At 42.8% G+C, this 22183-nt stretch overlaps 1 protein-coding gene across 6 annotated transcripts in view; it reads right to left on the bottom strand.

Annotated features, from left to right (window-relative positions):
* The window catches only part of LOC110533874 (seizure protein 6 homolog), a 208399-nt gene that overhangs the window by 15204 nt on the left and 171012 nt on the right, over positions 1-22183 (bottom strand). For all 6 annotated transcript variants that reach the window (XR_005053663.1, XM_021618444.2, XM_021618442.2 and 3 more), the window contains 4 exons: positions 13825-13993; positions 12903-13069; positions 12589-12783; positions 11452-11590 (listed from right to left, as the gene is read on the bottom strand). Coding sequence is in view for 5 of the 6 variants with exons in the window: in XM_021618444.2 (XP_021474119.2) it covers positions 11452-11590; positions 12589-12783; positions 12903-13069; positions 13825-13993 (670 nt within the window). In the remaining variant the exon portion in view is untranslated. The remainder of the gene's footprint in view (positions 1-11451; positions 11591-12588; positions 12784-12902; positions 13070-13824; positions 13994-22183) is intronic.

Genomic DNA, 22183 nt, shown 5'->3' with positions numbered 1-22183 from the left:
CTCTGTAAAGATTCTCACATCCTTATTCAAACAAAATAATTAGTGAATTTTTTCAATGCTCTAAAACAGTACCTTAGCCAGACAAATGTCTACTGTTTGAGGTGCTCACGAGTAGCATTGACCCCTAACTAAACTATCTGAAATGTGATTTAAACCCCAAAGCCCCTCAATTAAACCCCTGTGTGTCACTGGCACACCCTGCCGCTATCATTCCCCTCCATCTGTGGCTCTCATTTGATGTGCCTCACTGATAATGTTCCATATGCCAGTTGACAAATTGGAGAGTTTTGGTTCTGTGAGAGGCTGTGAGGGGCGTGAGGTTCACTCTGCCCAACAGGGAGGATGCTGGGTAAGACTGATCCTGAGAGGAGGAGGCCACAGTCCTTCCATCTGTTTCACCTCTATATCAGCTCTCTCTCTCTCTCTCTCTCTCTCTCTCTTTGAGGAAACTGCAGGGACCAGCGTTGTGTCTTTTAACCAGTTTTCAACATCTTTCAATACAATTTCCACTCACTAAATAAGAATATGTAGTTGAATCAAGTTTCAATGTCACATGCACAAGTCAAGTGAAATGCCTTTCCTGCAAGCTCTAAAACCAACAATGCAGCAATCAACATCAATTTGAAAGGTAAAACACAATCAACAGGACAGGACTACAGAGTGCTGAAGCACATAGCGTGTAAAAAACGTCGGTCCTCGGTTGCGACACTCACTACCGAGTTCCAAACTGCCTCTGGAAGCAACGTCAGCACAAGAACTGTTCATCGGGAGCTTCTTGAAATGAATTTCTATTTTGTTTGGAGAAGGCCATTTTTCTATTTCAACATGACAATACCCCCCTGCCCAAAGCGAGATCCATACAGAAATGGCCTTTTGAGATTGGTGTGGAAGAACTTGACTGGCCTGCACAGGGCCCTGACCTCAACCCCATCGAACACCTTTGGAATTAATTGGAATGCCGACTGCAAGCCAGGCCCAATCGCCCAACATCAGCGCCCGACCTCACTAATGCTCTTGAACTGAATGTAAGTCCCTTAGAGTTCTTAAGAACATAAATGGTGGTAGTACAGACTGAGACAATGAGAGGTTGACAATGACCGTGAATTTGCCTGCCAGCTGATCTGTGAGTGCTCTGAGAACGCGCCCTGGAATACTGTCCGGCCCCACGGCCTTGCAGATGTTGACCTGATTATAGACCTTACTCACGTCGGCCTCAGGGAACAGACAGTCCTCTGGGTCCGTAGGGGCCCTCACGCACAGCAGGGTGTTGCTATTGTCAAAGTGTGCATAAAATGCATCGAGTTTGTCTGGTAGAGAGACATCGTTGGGAATGTCACGGCCAGATCTGTCTTTGTATCCATAATGGACTGTAGCCTTTGCCACATGCGGAGGGCGTCGGAGCCTGTGTATTATGATTCCACCTTAGTCCTATATTTTCCTTTTGCTCGTTTGTTGACTCTGCGGAGGTCATAGCGGGACGTCTTGTACTTGTTCCAAGATTGGGAGTGACATGTCATCTATTACCCTAATGATATAACATAATGATGGAACAATGGATAGGCAGACGATAACAAACAAGCAGATATCAATCAGGACAGGAAATGACTGTATATCTGCCTGAGTAATCTGCTGGCGACAGGCAGGCACTGCATCAGCCCATTCATGTGTTTGAGTAGCGACTTGACTTCATGTCCTCCGTGTTTGCAGTGATTCAACCCTGTGAAGAACATGAAGTATTCCTCCATGCTTTAACGTTAACCTTTCAAAGCTTTTGCCTCTGCTACTGCTTCAGGCAAAAACATGCTTCACATCTGATGAGAAGAAATATGTACAGTGCACACTCTCATGGGAGTTAAACTGCTATATACTCTGTGTACAGCATGCACTGTAAAAAATAAAAGTAAAATTCACAAATCTAGTTGTTTCAACAAATTATTATTAAGTGACTGGTTCCACAGCCTTTTTTTGGTTAACTCAACTTTTCAGTCAGTGTTACCGGTACTTAACATTTTTAGTTGGACCAAACCTCGCTCCAACATGAGAAAGCGTATGCAAAAATGATGTGTTTTCTCAATTTGTCTCATATGTTAATTCAACTACAAATTATTATTTTGCCATCTTACCTAAAATAAAAAAGGCTGTGGAACTAGTTACACACACAGTGCTTTGAAAATACAATGTTTTAAACTCAAATATTTAACACTCATTGACTGTGCATGTTAATTTATACAGCAGTTATTATTCAACAACCTCTTGGTTCATGCCATGGCTATGCCACCATGTCGGTGCCAATTATCAGTCAATCTGACAATTTTGTCATAATTGATTTGATTTACTTAGTTCAGCAATTTGAGTTTTTTCTGTATAGTTGTCTAATGTTGGTGGGGAATATTTTCAAGTTACTCCTTAATCACTATGATAAATCAAATAGTTTTCCTTGAGTGTACTTTTAACATAGCTGAGATTTACTTTGAAGTGCAAAGTGTAGCAATACAGGTGAAATTGGTCATTGACCTGGACATGGTGGTGTAGCAGGAAACTCAGCATGCTGTGAACCAAGAGGTTGTGATCCCAGGTGAGGAAATGTTGATTAGCAATTACTGTATGAATGAAAATGTACAATCAAATAAATATTTAGTGGTCACATGAACCAAATACAACAGGACTTTACAGTGAAATGCATACTTACGAGGCCATTCTCAACAGTCCAGAGTTAAAAAGTAAGACAAATATTTGCTAAAGGAAATAGTAATACAATAAAAACAATAACGAGGCTGTATACAAGGAGTACCAGTACCGAGTCAATGTGCGAGGTAGTTGAGGTAATTGAGGTAGAACAGTTTGTACATGTGGGTAGGGGTAAAAGTGACTTGTCAATCAGGATACTAAACAGAGTTGCAGCAGCATGTGTCAAGTGTGTCTATGTGTGAGTGTGTTTGTGTGGTGTCAATGTGTGTGCTTGTGTATGTGTGTGTGTGTGTGAGCGTATGTAGTGTGTCTGTGTAAATGTGTGCGTGTTGGAGAGTTAGTGTAGTACGTGTGAGTGGAGTCTAGTGAGTGTGCATAGAGCCAGTGTAAGGGAGTCAAAGCAAATCAATTAAGATAAATACATTAGAAAGGGGGTCAAGGTAAATAGTCCAGGTAGCCATTTGACTAACTGTTCAGCAGTCTTATGGCTTGGGGGTGTGTATGTGTGCCAAATATGTAAGTTGAAAACAATGTATGTTAAAAGCACTGTTGTGTGTAACTAGTTCCACAGCCTTTTTTATTTTAGGTAAGATGGCAAAATAATAGTTTCTAGTTGAATGAACATATGAGACAAATTGAGCAAAAACATCATTTTAAGTTGACTGAATGTTATCTACACTGCTCAAAAAAAATAAAGGGAACACTAAAATAACACATCCTAGATCTGAATGAATGAAATATTCTTATTAAATACTTATTTCTTTACATAGTTGAATGTGCTGACAACAAAATCACACAAAAATTATCAATGGAAATCAAATTTATCAACCCATGGGGGTCTGGATTTGGAGTCACACCTCAAAATTAAAGTGGAAAACCACACTACAGGCTGATCCAACTTTGATGTAATGTCCTTAAAACAAGTCAAAATGAGGCTCAGTAGTATGTGTGGCCTCCACGTGCCTGTATGACCTCCCTACAACGCCTGGGCATGCTCTTGATGAGGTGGCGGATGGTCTCCTGAGGGATCTCCTCCCAGACCTGGACTAAAGCATCCGCCAACTCCTGGACAGTCTGTGGTGCAAAGTGGCGTTGGTGGATGGAGCGAGACATGATGTCCCAGATGTGCTCAATTGGATTCAGGTCTGGGGAACGGACGGGCCAGTCCATAGCATCAATGCCTTCCTCTTGCAGGAACTGCTGACGCACTCCAGCCACATGAGGTCTAACATTGTCTTGCATTAGGAGGAACCCAGGGCCAACCGCACAAGAATATGGTCTCACAAGGGGTCTGAGGATCTCATCTCGGTACCTAATGGCAGTCAGGCTACCTCTGGCGAGCACATGGAGGGCTGTGCGCCCCCCCCCAAAGAAATGCCACCCCACACCATGACTGACCCACCGCCAAACTGGTCATGCTGGAGGTTGTTGCAGGCAGCAGAACGTTCTCCACGGTGTCTCCAGACTCTGTCACCTCTGTCACATGTGCTCAGTGTGAACCAGCTTCCATCTGTGAAGAGCACAGGGTGCCAGTGGCGAATTTGCCAAACTTGGTGTTCTCTGGCAAATGCCAAACGTCCTGCACGGTGTTGGGCTGTAAGCACAACCCCCACCTGTGGACGTCGGGCCCTCACACCACCCTCATGGAGTCTGTTTCTGACCGTTTGAGCAGACACATGCACATTTGTGGCCTGCTGGAGGTCATTTTGCAGGGCTCTGGCAGTGCTCCTCCTTGCACAAAGGCGGAGGTAGCGGTCAGGCTGCTAGGTTGTTGCCCTCCTACGGCCTCCTCCACGTCTCCTGATGTACTGACCTGTCTCCTGGTAGCGCCTCCATGCTCTGGACACTACGCTGACAGACACAGCAAACCTTCTTGCCACAGCTCGCATTGATGTCCCATCCTGGATGAGCTGCACTACCTGAGCCACTTGTGTGGGTTGTAGTCTCCGTCTCATGCTACCACTAGAGTGAAAGCACCGACAATATTCAAAAGTGACCAAAACATCAGCCAGGAAGCATAGGAACTGAGAAGTGGTCTGTGGTCACCACCTGCAGAACCAGTCCTTTATTGGGGGAGTCTTGCTAATTGCCTATAATTTCCACCTGGTGTCTATTCCATTTGCACAACAGCATGTGAAATGTATTGTCAATCAGTGTTGCTTCCTAAGTGGACAGTTTGATTTCACAGAAGTGTGATTGACTTGGAGTTACATTGTGTTGTTTAAGTGTTCCCTTAATTTTTTTGAGCAGTGTATGTTTTCTCATGTTGGGTCCAACAAAAAATGTTAAGTTCATGTAACATTTTGACCGAAAAGTTGAGTAAATAATAAAAAGGCTGTGGAACCAGTTATTTAATTATTTTTAGTTGAAACAACTAGAGTGTGACGCTAGCATATGAAACCCATACTAAACATTACACACGCACACACACACACACACACACACACACACACACACACACACACACACACACACACACACACACACACACACACACACACACACACACACACACACACACACACACAGTGTATACAGTATAAGATGAGTGAGGCAGGCTCTCTGATCAGGTCCAACTAAACTGGAAGAGACAGAAGAGACAGCAGAGGAAGATGTACAGAGCACCAGAGACTATTGGAGGGGCCCAGGCCTATTGAAAGTGCTGCAAGTGTGTGTGTGTGTGTGTGTGTGTGTGTGTGTGTGTGTGTGTGTATGTTTGTGTGTTTGTGTGTGTGTGTGTGTATGTGTGTTTAAGTGGTGAATTAACATTGTTGAGAGGGCTGGGTAAGTGGCTCAGAGTGGTCTCACTGCCAGAGCATATTCATTTCAAAGCCAACTCTGAGACACACACTAGGGAAAGGGAGAGCATGGAGGCTTAGTGGCTAATCTGGTCAGAGAGTGTGCTGGAAGCTGTGCTGAATATTCAATACAATGGACGAAAACATAGATTTCAACATCAGTAGCAATGCTCTCCCTTTAGGATAGTTCTACAATCTGAGATTTTACCTTGTGTACTTGCAGCATCCCTTTGCCTGTGTTTGAGAGTGTGTCCATGAGTGTGCACGTTTTTGTGTGCGAGTGAAAAAGACTCAGTAGCAGGACTTGACATCTACTCTTTATGTTTTTCATAAAAGAAGAAAAGCAAGTTGTGACCTTAAATGACGTAAGGTTGGCTTGAACTGCATCCAGCAATGTTTGGTTTCACATTGGTTCTGGGAACGAAGCCATTAGCTTCCTGACCGGTAAAACAGAAAAGTTTTGAAACGTTCTGAAAACGGAAGTGGAAATTTCACCTGTTGTGTGAACGTTTCTTTTTATGTTGCAGGGAGATTCTGAGAATATTTTACTCCAGTACCTTTAAAGGCTTCCTGGGTGGTTTTATTAACGCTCTGAAAACCAAAATTATAGGTCATTTTGAGTTTTTTTAAATAGCTTCCTTAAAACCTTCACAAGAATTTAAAAAAATAGTTTTAGGAAGACTGCTAGCTTATTTTGGGTTAACTTTTTTGAACTCCAAGAACCGATAGAACACATTATTGTGACACAACATCACTGAGATTCAAACCTGTAATCTTCTGTTCTCTATCCATGGAATTACTCCACTGCGCCACCAGAATGTGGCAAGGTTTTTTTTTACACATAAAAACCTGATTATTTTACTCTATTCAAACAGACCCCATTTCTAAGGAAACAAACACTCATTAAGAGCAACTGTGGCCAATTAGTGGATGAGGCCAACACACCTGAACAAACAGACGAAAGAGTTATGTTGACACTGAGAATGGAATGTATTTGTGGAATGTATTTTCTGAACATTACTAAGCTTTTCTTGTGGTGTTTATGGAAAGTTTTCTTAATGTTTCCGGAACAATTTGAGAACAACTTTAAATAGAACCAAGAGAAAAGCTGTAGGAAACATAGTGCTGAAGTACTGAAATTCCCACAAAAGATCATTTTTTCTTAACGTTTCTGATAGGCTAATTGACCTAATTTGAATCAATTGGAGGTGTACCTGTGGATGTATTTTAAGGCCTACCTTCAAACTCTTGATGCTTCACATCATGGGGAAATCAAAAGAAATCGGCCAAGACCTCAGAAAAAAAATGGTGGACCTCCACAAGTCTGGTTCATCCTTGGGAGCAATTTCCAAATGACTGAAGGTACCACATTCATCTGTACAAACAATAGTACGCAAGTATAAACATCATGGGATCACTCAACTGTCATACTAGGGAGGAGATGCGTTCTGTCTCCTAGAGATGAATGTACTTTGGTGCGAAAAGTGCAAATAAATCCCAGACAAAGGACCTTGTGAAGATGCTGGAGGAAACAGGTACAAAAGTATCTACAACCACAGTAAAACGAGTCCTATATCGACATAACCTGAAAGGCCACTCAGCAAGGAAGAAGCCACTCCCCCAAAACCGCCATAACAAACCCAGACTACGGTTTGCAACTGCACATGAGGACAAAGATTGTACTTTTTGGAGAAATGTCCTCTGGTCTGATAAAACAAAAATAGAACTGCTTGGCCATAATGACCATCGTTATGTTTGGAGGTAAAAGGGGGAGGCTTGCAAGCCAAAGAACACCATCCTAACCGTGAAGCATGGGGGTGGCAGCATCATGTTATGGGGGTGCTTTGCTGCAGGAGGGACTGGTGCACTTCACAAAATAGATGACAATTATGTGGATATATTGAAGCAACATCTCAAGACATCAGTCAGGAAGTTAAAGCTTGGTCACAAATGGGTCTTCCAAATGGACAATGACCCCAGGCATACTTCCAAAGTTGTGGCAAAATGGCTTAAGGACAACAAAGTCAAGGTATTAGAGTGGCCATCATAAAGCACTGACTTCAACCCTATAGACAATTTGTTGGCAGAACTGAAAAAGCATGTGCGAGCAAGGAGGCCAACAAACCTGACTCAGTTGCACCGGCTCTGTCAGGAGGAATGGGACAAAATTCACCCAATTTATTGTGGGAAGCTTGTGGAAGGCTACCTGAAATGTTTGACCCAAGTTAAACAATTTAAAGGCAATGCTACCAAATACTCATTGAGTGTATGTAAACTTCTGACCCACTGGGAATGTGATGAAAGAAGTAAAAGCTGAAATAAATCATTCTCTCTACTATTATTCTGACATTTCACATTCTTAAAATAAAGTTGTGATCCTAGCTGACCTTAGACAGGGAAATTTTACTAGGATTAAATGTCAGGAATTATGAAAAACTGAGTTTAAATGTATTTGGCTAAGGTGTATGTAAACTTAGGTCTACAGTGCCTTGCGAAAGTATTCGACCCCCTTGAACTTTGTGACCTTTTGCCACATTTCAGGCTTCAAGAAGAAGAAGAAGAAGAAGAATCAACAACAAGTGGGACACAATCACGAAATGGAACGACATTTATTGGATATTTCAAACTTTTTTAACAAATCAAAAACTGAAAAATTGGGCGTGCAAAATTATTCAGCCCCCTTAAGTTAATACTTTGTAGCGCCACCTTTTGCTGCGATTACAGCTGTAAGTCGCTTGGGGTATGTCTCTATCAGTTTTGCACATCGAGAGACTGAAATTTTTTCCCATTCCTCCTTGCAAAACAGCTAGAGCTCAGTGAGGTTGGATGGAGAGCATTTGTGAACAGCAGTTTTCAGTTCTTTCCACAGATTCTCGATTGGATTCAGGTCTGGACTTTGACTTGGCCATTCTAACACCTGGATATGTTTATTTTTGAACCATTCCATTGTAGATTTTGCTTTATGTTTTGGATCATTGTCTTGTTGGAAGACAAATCTCCGTGCCAGTCTCAGGTCTTTTGCAGACTCCATCAGGTTTTCTTCCAGAATGGCCCTGTGTATTTGGCTCCATCCATCTTCCCATCAATTTTAACCATCTTCCCTGTCCCTGCTGAAGAAAAGCAGGCCCAAACCATGATGCTGCCACCACCATGTTTGACAGTGGGGATGGTGTGTTCAGGGTGATGAGCTGTGTTGCTTTTACGCCAAACATTACGTTTTGCATTGTTGCCAAAAAGTTCAATTTTGGTTTCATCTGACCAGAGCACCTTCTTCCACATGTTTGGTGTGTCTCCCAGGTGGCTTGTGGCAAACTTTAAACAACACTTTTTATGGATATCTTTAATAAATGGCTTTCTTCTTGCGACTCTCCCATAAAGGCCAGATTTGTGCAATATACGACTGATTGTTGTCCTATGGACAGAGTCTCCCACCTCAGCTGTCGATCTCTGCAGTTCATCCAGAGTGATCATGGGCCTCTTGGCTGCATCTCTGATCAGTCTTCTCCTTGTATGAGCTGAAAGTTTAGAGGGACGGCCAGGTCTTGGTAGATTTGCAGTGGTCTGATACTCCTTCCATTTCAATATTATCGCTTACACAGTGCTCCTTGGGATGTTTAAAGCTTGGGAAATATTTTGTATCCAAATCCGGCTTTAAACTTCTTCACAACAGTATCTCGGACCTGCCTGGTGTGTTCCTTGTTCTTCATGATGCTCTCTGCGCTTTTAACGGACCTCTGAGACTATCACAGTGCAGGTGCATTTATACGGAGACTTGATTACACACAGGTGGATTGTATTTATCATCATTAGTCATTTAGGTCAACATTGGATCATTCAGAGATCCTCACTGAACTTCTGGAGAGAGTTTGCTGCACTGAAAGTAAAGGGGCTGAATAATTTTGCACGCCCAATTTTTCAGTTTTTGATTTGTTAAAAAAGTTTGAAATATCCAATAAATGTCGTTCCACTTCATGATTGTGTCCCACTTGTTGTTGATTCTTCACAAAAAATACAGTTTTATATCTTTATGTTTGAAGCCTGAAATGTGGCAAAAGGTCGCAAAGTTCAAGGGGGCCGAATACTTTCGCAAGGCACTGTATTTTTAAATGTTGTGAACAACAATGCATTGGCAATAGCCTATAGCCTACTGCACAAACCTCATGGCGACAGTACTTTTTTTAACGGGTTAATGTTGCATAGGCTTAAGTTCATGTCATGTTTGTATTTTGACTCAGAAAGTGATCAGAGACTCAGAAAACATTGATGACCACCGTGTTCAAGTAATGAAATACAATGAAAATAATGTTATATTTTTTGTCAAGTTACTTAACCTATTCACATGGGAGTTCCAAATATCTCTAACTGTCGAGCCAGAGTGAGTTTATTTATGCGTGTGATGTCAGAATGCACTCACTGTTCCAAAATGTGATTGTTACATAACAGTTAATGCATGCTGCTCTCAAACCAAGGCACGCTCGCTGATAATTATCTACAGGCTGTTTCAACTTATCAATACATTTTTTTTATTTGAATTAAGGTGTGTTCTGCCTCCTCATTAATTCACATAGAAGTAGCACATTTCATTATTGCGGACAATTTACATTTGAGGCATTACTGAGCCGGACAAATGTTTCTCTTTGACAGAGCCCAAGCACTTCCCCAGTATTTCCCCAGATCAAGTATGCAGACATTTGTGTATCTATTGCCAGAAAAGAACTTGCGCAAACATTTTCCCTCTGGCACATTTTCTGTCTGGCGCTTGCATTGCCTTCATTGTTGTTGTCTTTACTACTAATAACTTTGGACATGTGTGCAAAGTAAGTGCCTTATTGTGTTATCATTATAGCTTGTTTCTGTATATCGTGTTGTCTTTTTCACTGCAGCACACCCTTTGTACGTATGGAGCAAACTGTATCACCTGTTTTATTCACGGTTTCAAGTTCTGGTGATAAATCATGCATTCTGATTCTTGAATAGAATGTGATGGACACAAATGATGTGCATTTTGAAAGGTTGTGATGTACTTTTTTGAAGGTTGTTCTGATTATGATGAGGTAATGCTAAGCTAATTGCCAGCAATGGGTGGGGCCATGCTTGTGACATCATACAATGCATTCTGTTGTCACATAAACGTCAGACCAAAGATGTGAAGGGATGGTTCATTAGTCTTTCAAGTTAACTTCCGTAAGTGAATGATGGAAGTGAATGATGGTAGACTACACAACTCCCTTCAACTTACATACTGCAAACAGACCAAACTCATCATCAAACTCTAAAATTTGGATGACTTGAAAAACAAACATGGCAGCGCGCACAAACTACCCATCGTCGGATTACTCAATTATGTCAACCACTGGTGAGCTCACACGTGATGAATTGTAAATACTAATTGCTGTTAACTAATTCATATTATGGTTTCTGTCAGTCAAGAGCTAAATAGGACCGCTTGTGTTAGGTCACTCTTTCCTCAGTAAGAGCTACATCTAATACAGCTTACATTTTCCGGTCTGGATGAGAGTTATACTATGTTGTTACTACTTCCGTGAATGTCGGAACATTGCATCCAAAACTAAACTGCTCACAATGAGGACATAACGGTGTGAAGACTGTTTATGCTAAATGTTTCTGTGTAAAAACAGTGTGGCCAGCTCAAACGCTGACTGCTGTGTCTATCGTAACTCAACGTTCTAAATGACTGTTCTAATCACACCGGTTTGAGCATATGTTGCATGGACCACGTAGAATGATCACACCTGTGTTAGTATGTGTCAGAGGGTTAAATGCACTAACAATGTTCCAAAGCCAAGCAACTATCCTGCACCATTCACAGAAAGCTGTACGCTAAATAACCAAAGGACAACCACGCTCTCACCAAGCTCTAAGAAACAGATGGTTGTCAGAACATTATGTGCTAGCTGAGCAGTGACCACTATGGCTGCTGTTGGAGCGGAGAGCTGTCTCTTACACTTGGATGTCCAGCATAATCCTCTTGTCCTCTTCCACGTGGATGCCCCAGATGCAGTCCTGGCCCTTGTCGTAGGTCTCCGGCCAGTTTGGAGAGAGAACCACCCCGGCTGAGTCTGTGATTTCACCACTACACACAGCTGGGACACACACACAAACACAGAGTCAAATCCAAATACTGAGAAATACATACATTCATGGCCAACACTTTTGTGATAATCCAAAATAGTTCAAAAGTAAACACCAATATCAAACTAACAACATGTAGGCCTACTCACAGTAAAGTGATTGAACATCTAAAATGTCAGTGCCAGCTGAGCTAATGATATGAAATAATATGTGGTTTTGCTTTAGGTCTGGGGACTGTGGGACATCTTTCAAATGCCATGTGAATTCACATGGGTAAATAAGTGACAGCGATGAAAGAGCATCACTGCTGAACAGAATACCATTCATAATGACTTTCCATGCTCCTTGAAAACTCAAGAGCAAGAGGGGTGGTATAGAACCATTACAAATGGCTAACTCTGTAAAATACAGTACTGTAGCTCAGCAGAAATTGAATCCTTTAATGTCTACCATTGCTGAAGAGCTGTAAGATCAAGGGCAGTGTGGTGTGGGGCAGTGCGGGGGAAGTAGATAAAGTGTAAGAGGTTGTGAGGTCAGTGTGTGTGTGTCTGTCTGTGGGAAAGAGAGAGAGTGAGAGAGAAAAAGCTAAAGTAAAGGGGGAAAGGGAGCAAGAGAGAGAGAGAGAGAGAGAGAGAGAGAGCGAGAAAGAAAGAAAGAAAGAAAGAAAGAAAGAAAGAAAGAAAGAAAGAAAGAAAGAGAAAGAGAGAGAGAGCATCAGGGAGAAAGAGAGAATACACCTAGGCTTTGATGGCTACTGGCCATATGACTCAGTGTGTAGCCTAGACTGCACAGGGGAATACCTTCAGTCTGTAGCACTACTGAAACCTGCCCTGGAAACACATGGGCTAGGACGCATTACATTTTGAAAAGTCATTGACGATCAGATCCTGGGAGACTGGTTTTATTGTGACTGGGGTTCCTAGATTGTACTCAGATGCTGATAGAGAATTAGCCAAACATGAGCAGGGGAAATTCTGTGGCCTGGCTTTGAAATGGGATGAGGACTCACCCCTGCAGGCTGGCTCTGTCTCATTCCACTGGGGATTCTCTGCATCCAGACATTCAATGATGACTGAGCCCTGCTCCAGAGTGTAGCCAGGGTCACAGGCAAATTCCACCACCGCACCCACACCGTAGGCCGTGTCACTGCTGGTGAAGTTGCCATACTTCACAAAGGGCCCATAGCATGTGCCCTTTGCAAAAGCTGCAGGACAGAAATCACATGTGGATTTTTTGTTACAATAAGTCACCATCAATTCTCTATTTGACATTAGTTAGCATAGGTAGAATAAATGTTAGTATTCTGTTGATTCTTTGAAGAACCTTCATATCTGATTGCTGCTCCCGTAGAGGTGACCGTCCCATCTGTGGTGAACTCCACAAAGAGGTGACGGCCTGTGCTCACCACGCCCTCATTGGGCAGGTACTCCACCTCGTAGGAGTCATACACCGGAGGGGAGTCAATGTTGTTCCCATTCTTTATAAGGAGTCTGAAACACAATCAAAAATAGTGCTTAATAAAATGGGGGAGGGGGAATGAGACACACTTGCCATTGAGGACTAAGAGAAACATCCAAAGGGAGTGGTCAGTGGTTCTGAAGTGGCGCTCATTGTTTCATCTGTGGCTGTAATAACCCTGTGATAAGATTCTACACAACTCGGCAGCAAGCGGCTTCATTAAATGTCAGTTTGTTACCACAGCCTTGAGACATAGTAGTTATGGTACAAAAATGTAATTAAATACTGTCTCCCCGCGTCTGAGTGGCCTCTATAGTCCATCAATTAATTTGCATGAGGAAATACAGTTAATTATTTGAAATGACATAAAGCCGTTTCAATTTCATCCTCCAACCCGTTCAAATTTGACTCACATAGGGGATTTAGTTGCCTAGCCTTAGCAAGCATATGCCTATTTAAGGCATACAATTAGGCTAGGTGTTGTTGCCCAGTGTTGCATTGCATTCTGACAGCCTGAGGTAAAAGCTGCCATATCTAGCCCAACTGGAAACTAATTAGCAACAAATAAAGAAGACGCCTCCAAGTTCTACCACTTGAGCACGCACCAACACCCCCCTTCTCACACACACACACACACACACACACACACACACACACACACACACACACACACACACACACACACACACACACACACACACACACACACACACACACACACACACACACACACACACACACACACACACACACACACAGCTTCCATCCATCTTTCTGTGTACTCTACCTGTCATCATCCTCAGCCAAAGCCATTTTTTCAAAGTGTACATGAAGCCGGTGGCCTTCAGGAGCCTCCAGGACCCAATGGCACGTCAAGTTGTTGCTGTAGTTGCCAGGGAATCCAGGAGAGACAATACGGCCAAACGTGGCATTTTTAATCATACCACCACAGGAAGCTGTATTGAGGATGGATTTGATTAGAGAGATAAGGAGACAGAGAGAGAGAGGAAGGGAAGGATAGGACACAGAGAAAAAAAGTTAGACATAAAAATAACTTAAATGTCCCTTTGAAGAAAGGCTTATTTTCTATAACACTGTTGGTTTTCTGCTCTCTCTTTGCTGTGTAATATCACAGTACATAGAACCTGAGGTCAGGAGTAAGAAAGTTTCCATTCCTGTACTGAAAGAGAAGGAGAATGTTTGGGAGTCTGGGAGCTGTATAGTGGTCTGGCGAATAGCCATCTCACCAGGGACTGACTGACTTTCTGACTGTGTGTGATGATGGACTAGTGAGGAGAGCATAGCAGCAGAATAGTATCAGTGCAGAACAGCTGTAGGGAGCGAGAGTGGGGCTGGCTGAAGAGATGGTGCTATATAGAGCAGCAGGTAGCTTAGTGGTTAGAGCATTGGGTCAGTAACCGAAAGGTTGCTGTATCGAATCCCCGAGCTGACAAGGTAAAAATCTGCCGTTTTGTCTCTGAGCAAGGCAGTTAACCCACTATTCCCCGGGCGCAGAAGATGTGGATGTCGATTAAGGCAGCCCTCAGCACCTCTCTGATTCAGAAGGGTTGGGTTAAATGTGGAAGATACATTTCAGTTGTTTGCATTCAGTTGTACAATTGACTAGGTATCATCCCTATCCCAGAGCAGGTAAACGTTAGTCATGTAGCCCACTCCTGATTACTATAGTATTAGCCACTAGCTAGGTCTCGTCTTTGTAGCACTGCTCCCTCTTGCCATACTGGTAATCAGACACTACGAAACCAGGCCTCACAGCACAACCAATCAACTTTGGATCTTAATGATGATGCTCAACTGACATGGTGTAAAAGCTCACTTAAGGCCTAAGTACAATCTATTACTGGTATACAGGGAGGCATGGGCTTTACACAATGTGAAGTTAGCCGTCGCAGTGAGGGCTATTACTAATATAAACAATAGTCAAGTAGGCCTACCTACAATGTTTACAAAATAATTAACAGGACGAAGAGCAACATAAGTCAGAGCACTAACAACCTAACCCAGACCTCAATGTCTGATAGCAATTTGGCTACACAGCTGCAAGTATAGCTAAACCTTTCCATGTCTGGCCACAGCAGGAAATCATTATTTTAGGTTGGATCCTTGGAACCAAAGTGGATAAATTCAGTTTACCATGCTCACGTGAGAAAGGGAACATCCACTTGCACAGACAGGATTTTTTCATGTGTGAAACTAAACAATAACAGATAGCTCTGGTCTACTTATTGTTCCATTCCCTCTCTCCCCACCCACCACACCAGAAAGAATTAACCAGTGAAATGTCTCTGCTTCGAATAACCTTACGTAGCACGTGTAAAAGAACCGCCTGAGAGGGTTTTAAAGAAACCTGATTTTCAGGCTTTGCGTCTTCTCTGTTTTTCCCCTGAAAACTGAATGGTTTAGAACGCCATGATTTGTCATGCGTTGGATATCGTCCAATCGCAATTCAGCATCTGTCTCAGGGTTGGTTTAAAGGGGCCATCTGCTGATGCCACATCCAGTTTTTGATATATACATTTTTATTTAATCTTTATTTAACTAGGCAAGTCAGTTAAGAACAAATTCTCATTTGCAATGACGGCCTACCCCGGCCAAACCCTAACCTGGACGACACTGGGACAATTGTGCGCCACCCTATGGGATTCCCAATCAAAGCCGGTTGTCATACAGCCTGGAAGTGAACCAGGGTCTGTAGTGACGCCTCTAGCACTGCGATGCAGTGCCTAAGACTGCTGCGCCACTCGGGAGCCCTTATTAAATGAATGATATGTATCCATTGATTCTTGAAGAGCTTATATATGCCTCATGAGCCTAGTTCAACTATCGTACCACGTTGGAACCCAAATATAAGCTTGTTATACTCCAACGTTTGTAAACAAAGTAAATGTGAGCAAACACTGTATAGCCTCAAAACATGGATAAAGGTGTGTAATTGTTATATCTTGGATGGTTAGTCCTTGCATCCATAACTCTGGTGCGTCAAATAAATACGAGGAAAACAAGGTAAGCGTTTACATTTATTTCAGCTTAAAGGTAGACTCAGCTAAATTACGTTTCCACCAGCAGCATCGGCATACAAAAAAAACATATATACAAAAAGACATACAAAAAAAAGATATATATACATATTTTTTTTAATCTCTTTATTTTACCCCTTTTTTCTCCCCAATTTCATGGTATCCAATTGGTAGTTACAGTCTTGTCCCATCGCTGCAACTCCCGTACAGACTAGGGAGAGGCGAAGGTCGAGAGCCGTGCGTCCTTCGAAACACAACCCAGCCAAGACGCATTGCTTCTTGACACAATGCCCGCTTAACCCGGAAGCCAGCCACACCAATGTGTCGGAGGAAACACCGTACACCTGGCGACCATGTCAGGGTGCATGAGCACAACCCTCTACTATCCCGGATGACGCTGGGTCAATTGTGCTCTGCTTCATGGGTCTCCCAGTCACGGCCAGCTGTGACACAGCCAGGGATTGAACCCGGGTCTGTAGTGAAACCTCAAGCACCGCTGCACCACTCGGGAGAACGCCGCAAATTGTTTTAACAAACAATTGGTCACCCAAAAAATGCGTCCCTCCGTTGAATTTCAAAATCCTGATCTGGCCCTCGAGCCAAAAAGTTTGCCCACCCCTGGTGTACAGCGTGTTAGCCATAGGCCCAAAACAACGGCGAAGTTGAACCTCCCACTTCAATGCTCTTAGTTGAAACAGAAATTGACCCACTATGCTGTTGACTTTCTGCATCTGTCATATCGCTGAGACTGCCTTTAACCACATGGATTTAATTGCTTACCGTGAACCATTTTTGGAGTAACATTTAAAAAACTCTGTGTAATTAAATGTAACCTAAAATGTAACTATGTAATCCCCTAAAGTAATGATTTATCATGAGAGGGCCATAAACATTAACTAGTAATGCTGCATACTCCAAGAAAGGTTCAAATCTCAACTTTCCGGTGATTTTTAAAAAGAAATTGCTGAAGAACACCCTGAGTTAGTTGCTCAAGTAACAATGCCTAACAGTGCAGTATTGCTCCTAACCCTGGATTTCTATTTTAAAAAGTCTGTAAAACGGGATGAAGTTTACAGTGAGAGAATTTAAGTTGCACAGTGGTAAGCCAGACACCTGATTGGCCAACCTGTTCTCAGAGCATTTTGTATTATTCTGTTCTTAAATCAGATACCCCATTTCATATGGTATGTATTAAAATCTGTTTGGGATAGGGGGCAGCATATTCACGTTCGGATGAAAAGCGTGCCCAGAGTAAACTTTCTGCTACTCAGGCCCAGAAGCTAATATATGCATATTATTAGTAGATTTGGATAGAAAACACTCTGAAGTTTCCAAAACTGTTTTAATGATGTCTGTGTATAATAGAACTCATATGGCAAGCAAAAACCTGAGAAAAATCCAACCAGGAAGTGGGAAATCTGAGGTTTGTAGGTTTTCAACTCATTGCCTATCAAATATACAGTGTCTATGGGGTCATATTGCACTTCCTAAGGCTTCTACTAGATGTCAACAGTCTTTAGTTGTTTGAGGCTTCGACTGTGAAGTAGGTGCGAATGAGAGCTGTTTCAACAAGAGGTCTGGCAGAAGGCCATGAGCTGATCACGCAGGCACCCGTGAGAGCGACCTGCATTGCATTTCTAAAAAAGGAGTTCTCTGGTTGGTAAAGTATTGAAGATTTATGTCAAAAACATCCTAAAGATTGATTATATACATCGTTTTACATGTTTCTACAAACTGTATAACTTTTTGAACTTCCGTCTGAACTTTCGCCTGGACTTGCCCGCGCCTCGTGAGTTTGGATTTGTTTACTAAACGCGCTAACAAAGGAGGTATTTGGACATAAATTATGGATTTATCGAACAAAACAAAAATGTATTGTGGAACTGGGATTCATGGGAGTGCATTCTGATGAAGATCATCAAAGGTAAGTGAATATTTATAACGCTATTTCTGACTTTTACTGACTCCACAACATGGCGGGTATCAGTATTACTTGTATCGTTTATCAAAGTTTATGATGAGTATTTCTGTAAATTGATGTGGCTCTCTGAAAATTCGCCGGATGTTTTCGAGGCACACCATTACTGACCATAATGCGCCAATGTAACCTGAGATTTTTGGATATAAATATGAACTTTATCGAACAAAACACACATATATTGTGTAACATTAAGTCCTATGCCATCTGATGAAGATCATCAAAGGTTAGTGATTAATTTGATCTCTATTTCTGTTTTTTGTTACTCCTCTCTTTGGCTGGAAAATGGTGTTTGTGTTTTTGTGACTAGGCTCTGACCTAACATAATCATATGGTGTGCTTTCGCTGTAAAGCCTTTTTGAAATCGGACACGATGGGTAGATTAACAAGAAGTTAAGCTTTAATTTGGTCTATTGCACTTATGAATGTATGAAAGTTAAATATTTCTAAAAAATATTTTTGAATTTCGCGCTCTGCCTTTTTAGCGGATGTTGCCGCTAGCGGAACCCCTAGCCCTAACAAGTTTTAATTTGTGGATGTTCATCATCCATTTCATATGATATGTTACAAATTGCAATTCGTACAATATGTTACGAATTGAAATTCGTACAATATGTTAAGAATTAGCAAAAATGGACAATATGTAAACATTTTGTAAAAACACATGATATGTTACCCCCCTACACTGGCTTCCTGTTAAGGCAAGGGCTGATTTCAAGGTTTTACTGCTAACCTACAAAGCATTACATGGGCTTGCTCCTACCAATCTTTCCGATTTGGTCCTGCCGTACATACCCACACGTACACAATACGCAGGCCTCCTAATTGTCCCTAGAATTTCTAAGCAAACAGCTGGAGGCAGGGCTTTCTCCTGTATGGCTAAATGTTTATGGAATGGTCTGCCTACCCATGTGAGAGACGCAGACTCGGTCTCAACCTTTAAGTCTTGACTGAAGACTCATCTCTTCAGTTCGTCATATGATTGAGTGTAGTCTGGCCCAGGAGTGTGAAGGTGAACGGAAAGGCTCTGGAGCAACGAACCACCCTTGCTGTCTCTGCCTGGCCGGTTCCCCTCTCTCCACTGGGATTCTCTGCCTCTAACCCTATTACAGGGGCTGAGTCACTGGCTTACTGGTGCTCTTCCGTGCCGTCCCTAGGAGGGGTGCGTCACTTGAGTGGGTTGAGTCACTGACGTGATATTCCTGTCTGGGTTGGAGCCCCCCTTTGGGTTGTGCCGTGGCGGAGATCTTTGTGGGCCATACTCGGCCTTGTCTCAGGATGGTAAGTTGGTGGTTGAAGATATCCCTCCAGTGGTGTGGGGGCTGTGCGTTGGCAAAGTGGGTGGGGTTATATCCTGCCTGTTTGGCCCTGTCCTGGGGTATTATCGGATGAGGCCACAGTGTCTCCTGACCCCTCCTGTCTCAGCCTCCAGTATTTATGCTGCAGTAGTTTATGTGTCGGGGGGCTAGGGTCAGTCTGTTATATCTGGAGTACTTCTCCTGTCTTATCTGGTGTCCTGTGTGAACTTAAGTATGCTCTCTCTAATTCTCTCTAATTCTCTCTTTCTTTCTCTCTCTCGGAGGACCAGAGCCCTAGGACCATGCCTCAGGACTACCTGTTTTCAACAGCAGGAGCGGTAGAGATGCTCTTAATGATCAGCTATGAAAAGCCAACTGACATTTACTCCTGAGGTGCTGACTTGCTGCACCCTCGACAACTACTGTGATTATTATTATTTGACCATGCTGGTCATTTATGAACATTTGAACATCTTGGCCATGTTCTGTTGTAGCCAGAAGAGGACTACACCTGCATTGCTTGCATCTACACCTGCATTGCTTGCTGTTTGGGGTTTTAGGGTGGGTTTCTGTACAGCACTTTGAGATATCAGTTGATGTAAGAAGGGCTATATAAATACATTTGATTTGATTTGATATGTTACAAATTCCAATTTGTTGTGGCTAACGTTGGCTAGGTGGCTAATGCTATTGCTAACTTTAGCTAGCCGGCTAACGTTAGCAAGGCTAGGGGTTAGGGGTTAAGGCTAGGGTTAAGGTTAGGAGTTAGGTTAAAGGGTTAAAGTTTGGGTTAGGGTTAGGATTAGCTAACATGTTAGGTAGTTGCAAAGTAGCTAAAAAGTAGTAAGTAGTTGCAAAGTTACTAATCAACTAAAATGCTAAAGTTGTCTGTGATGACTCTCCCTGATCTACATTTACTATGTTAAATCTAGTCTATGAGAACAGTCTGGATGGCCTACCATAGAAAGCATACAAGAAACCTCCATTAACCTCTGCGCAGTGGGAGACAAATAACACCCAGTCCATTTAAACTGAGTTTAATTACTTTAATCATTCAGCTGAAAAGTTGGAGTTCTCTGAGGGGGTAACTATATATTCTCATTGGTTCTCAGTGAGCGGCTGGATGGATCCTGCGGTTGAAGAGCTAAAGTGTGTCTTTCTGTCTGTGTGTGTGTCAAATCAAATCAAATGTCACTTGTCACATACACATGCTTAGCAGATGTTAATGCGAGTGTAGCAAAATGCTTGTGCTTCTAGTTCCGAACATGCAGTAACATCTAACAAGTAATCTAACCTAACAATTTCACAACAACTAGCAACTAGCCACAAGTGTAAAGGAATGAATAAGAATATGTACATAAAAACATATGAATGAGTGATGGCCGAACGGCATAGGCAAGATGTAGTAGATGGTATAGAGTACAGTATATACAGTACATATGAGATGAGTAATATAGGGAATGAAAACATTCTATAAAGTGGCATTGTTTAAAGTGGTTAGTGATACATTTATTATATGAAGATTACAAGATGCAGTAGATGGTATAGAGTACAGTATATACATATGAGATGAGTAATGTAGGGTATGTAAACATTATATAAAGTGGCATTGTTTAAAGTGGCTAGTGATACATTTATTACATCAAATTTTCCATTATTAAAGTGGCTAGAGTTGAGTCAGAATATTGGCAGCAGCCACTCAATGTTAGTGATGGCCTTGAGATAGAAGCTGTTTTTCAGTCTCTCGGTCCCGGCTTTGATGCACCTGTACTGACCTCGCCTTCTGGATGATAGTGGGGTGAACAGGCAGTGGCTCGGGTGGGTGTTGTCCTTGATAATCTTTTTGGCTTTCCTGTGACATCGGGTGGTGTAGTTGTCCTGGAGGGCAGGTAGTTTGCCCCTGGTGATGCATTGTGCAGACCTCACTACCCTCTGGAGAGCCTTACGGTTGTGGGCGGAGCAGTTGCAGTTCCAGGCAGTGATGCAGCCCAATAGGATGCTCTCGATTGTGCATCTGTAAAAGTTTGTGAGTGCTTTTGGTGACAAGCTGAATTTCTTCAGCCTCCTGAGGTTGAGGCTGCTGTGCCTTCTTCACCACGCTGTCTGTGTGGTGGACCATTTCAGTATATCCGTGATGTGTACACCGAGGAACTTAAAACTTTCCACCCTCTCCACTACTGTCCCATCGATGTGGATAGGGGGCTGCTCCCTCTGCTGTTTCCTGAAGTCCACGATCATCTCCTTTGTTTTGTTGACGTTGTGTGTGAGGTTATTTTCTTGACACCACACTCCGAGGGCCCTCACCTCCTCCCTGTAGGCCATCTCGTCGTTGTTGGTAATCAAGCCTACCACTGTAGTGTCGTCTGCAAACTTGATGATTGATTTGGAGGCGTGCATGGCCACGCAGTCGTTGGTGAACAGGGAGTACAGGAGAGGGCTGAGAACGCACCCTTGTGGGGCCCCAGTGTTGAGGATCAGCGGGGTGGAGATGTTGTTACCTACCCTCACCACCTGGGGGTGGCCCATCAAGAAGTCCAGGACAGTTGCACATGGCGGGGTTGAGACCCAGGGTCTTGAGCTTAATGACGAGTTTGGAGGGTACTATGGTGTTAAATGCTGAGCAGTAGTCGATGAACAGCATTCTTACATACTGTAGGTATTCCTCTTGTCAGGATGGGTTAGGGCAGTGTGCAGTGTGAATGTGATTGCGTCGTCTGTAGACCTATTGGGGAGGTAAGCAAATTGGAGTGGGTCTAGGGTGTCAGGTAGGGTGGAGGTGATATGGTCCTTGACTAGTCACTACAAAGCACTTCATGATGACGGAAGTGAGTG

The sequence above is a fragment of the Oncorhynchus mykiss genome, chromosome 10 (assembly GCF_013265735.2).
Source record: "Oncorhynchus mykiss isolate Arlee chromosome 10, USDA_OmykA_1.1, whole genome shotgun sequence".
Taxonomy (NCBI): domain Eukaryota; kingdom Metazoa; phylum Chordata; class Actinopteri; order Salmoniformes; family Salmonidae; genus Oncorhynchus; species Oncorhynchus mykiss.
This window is presented reverse-complemented; position numbering and strand designations above follow the sequence as displayed.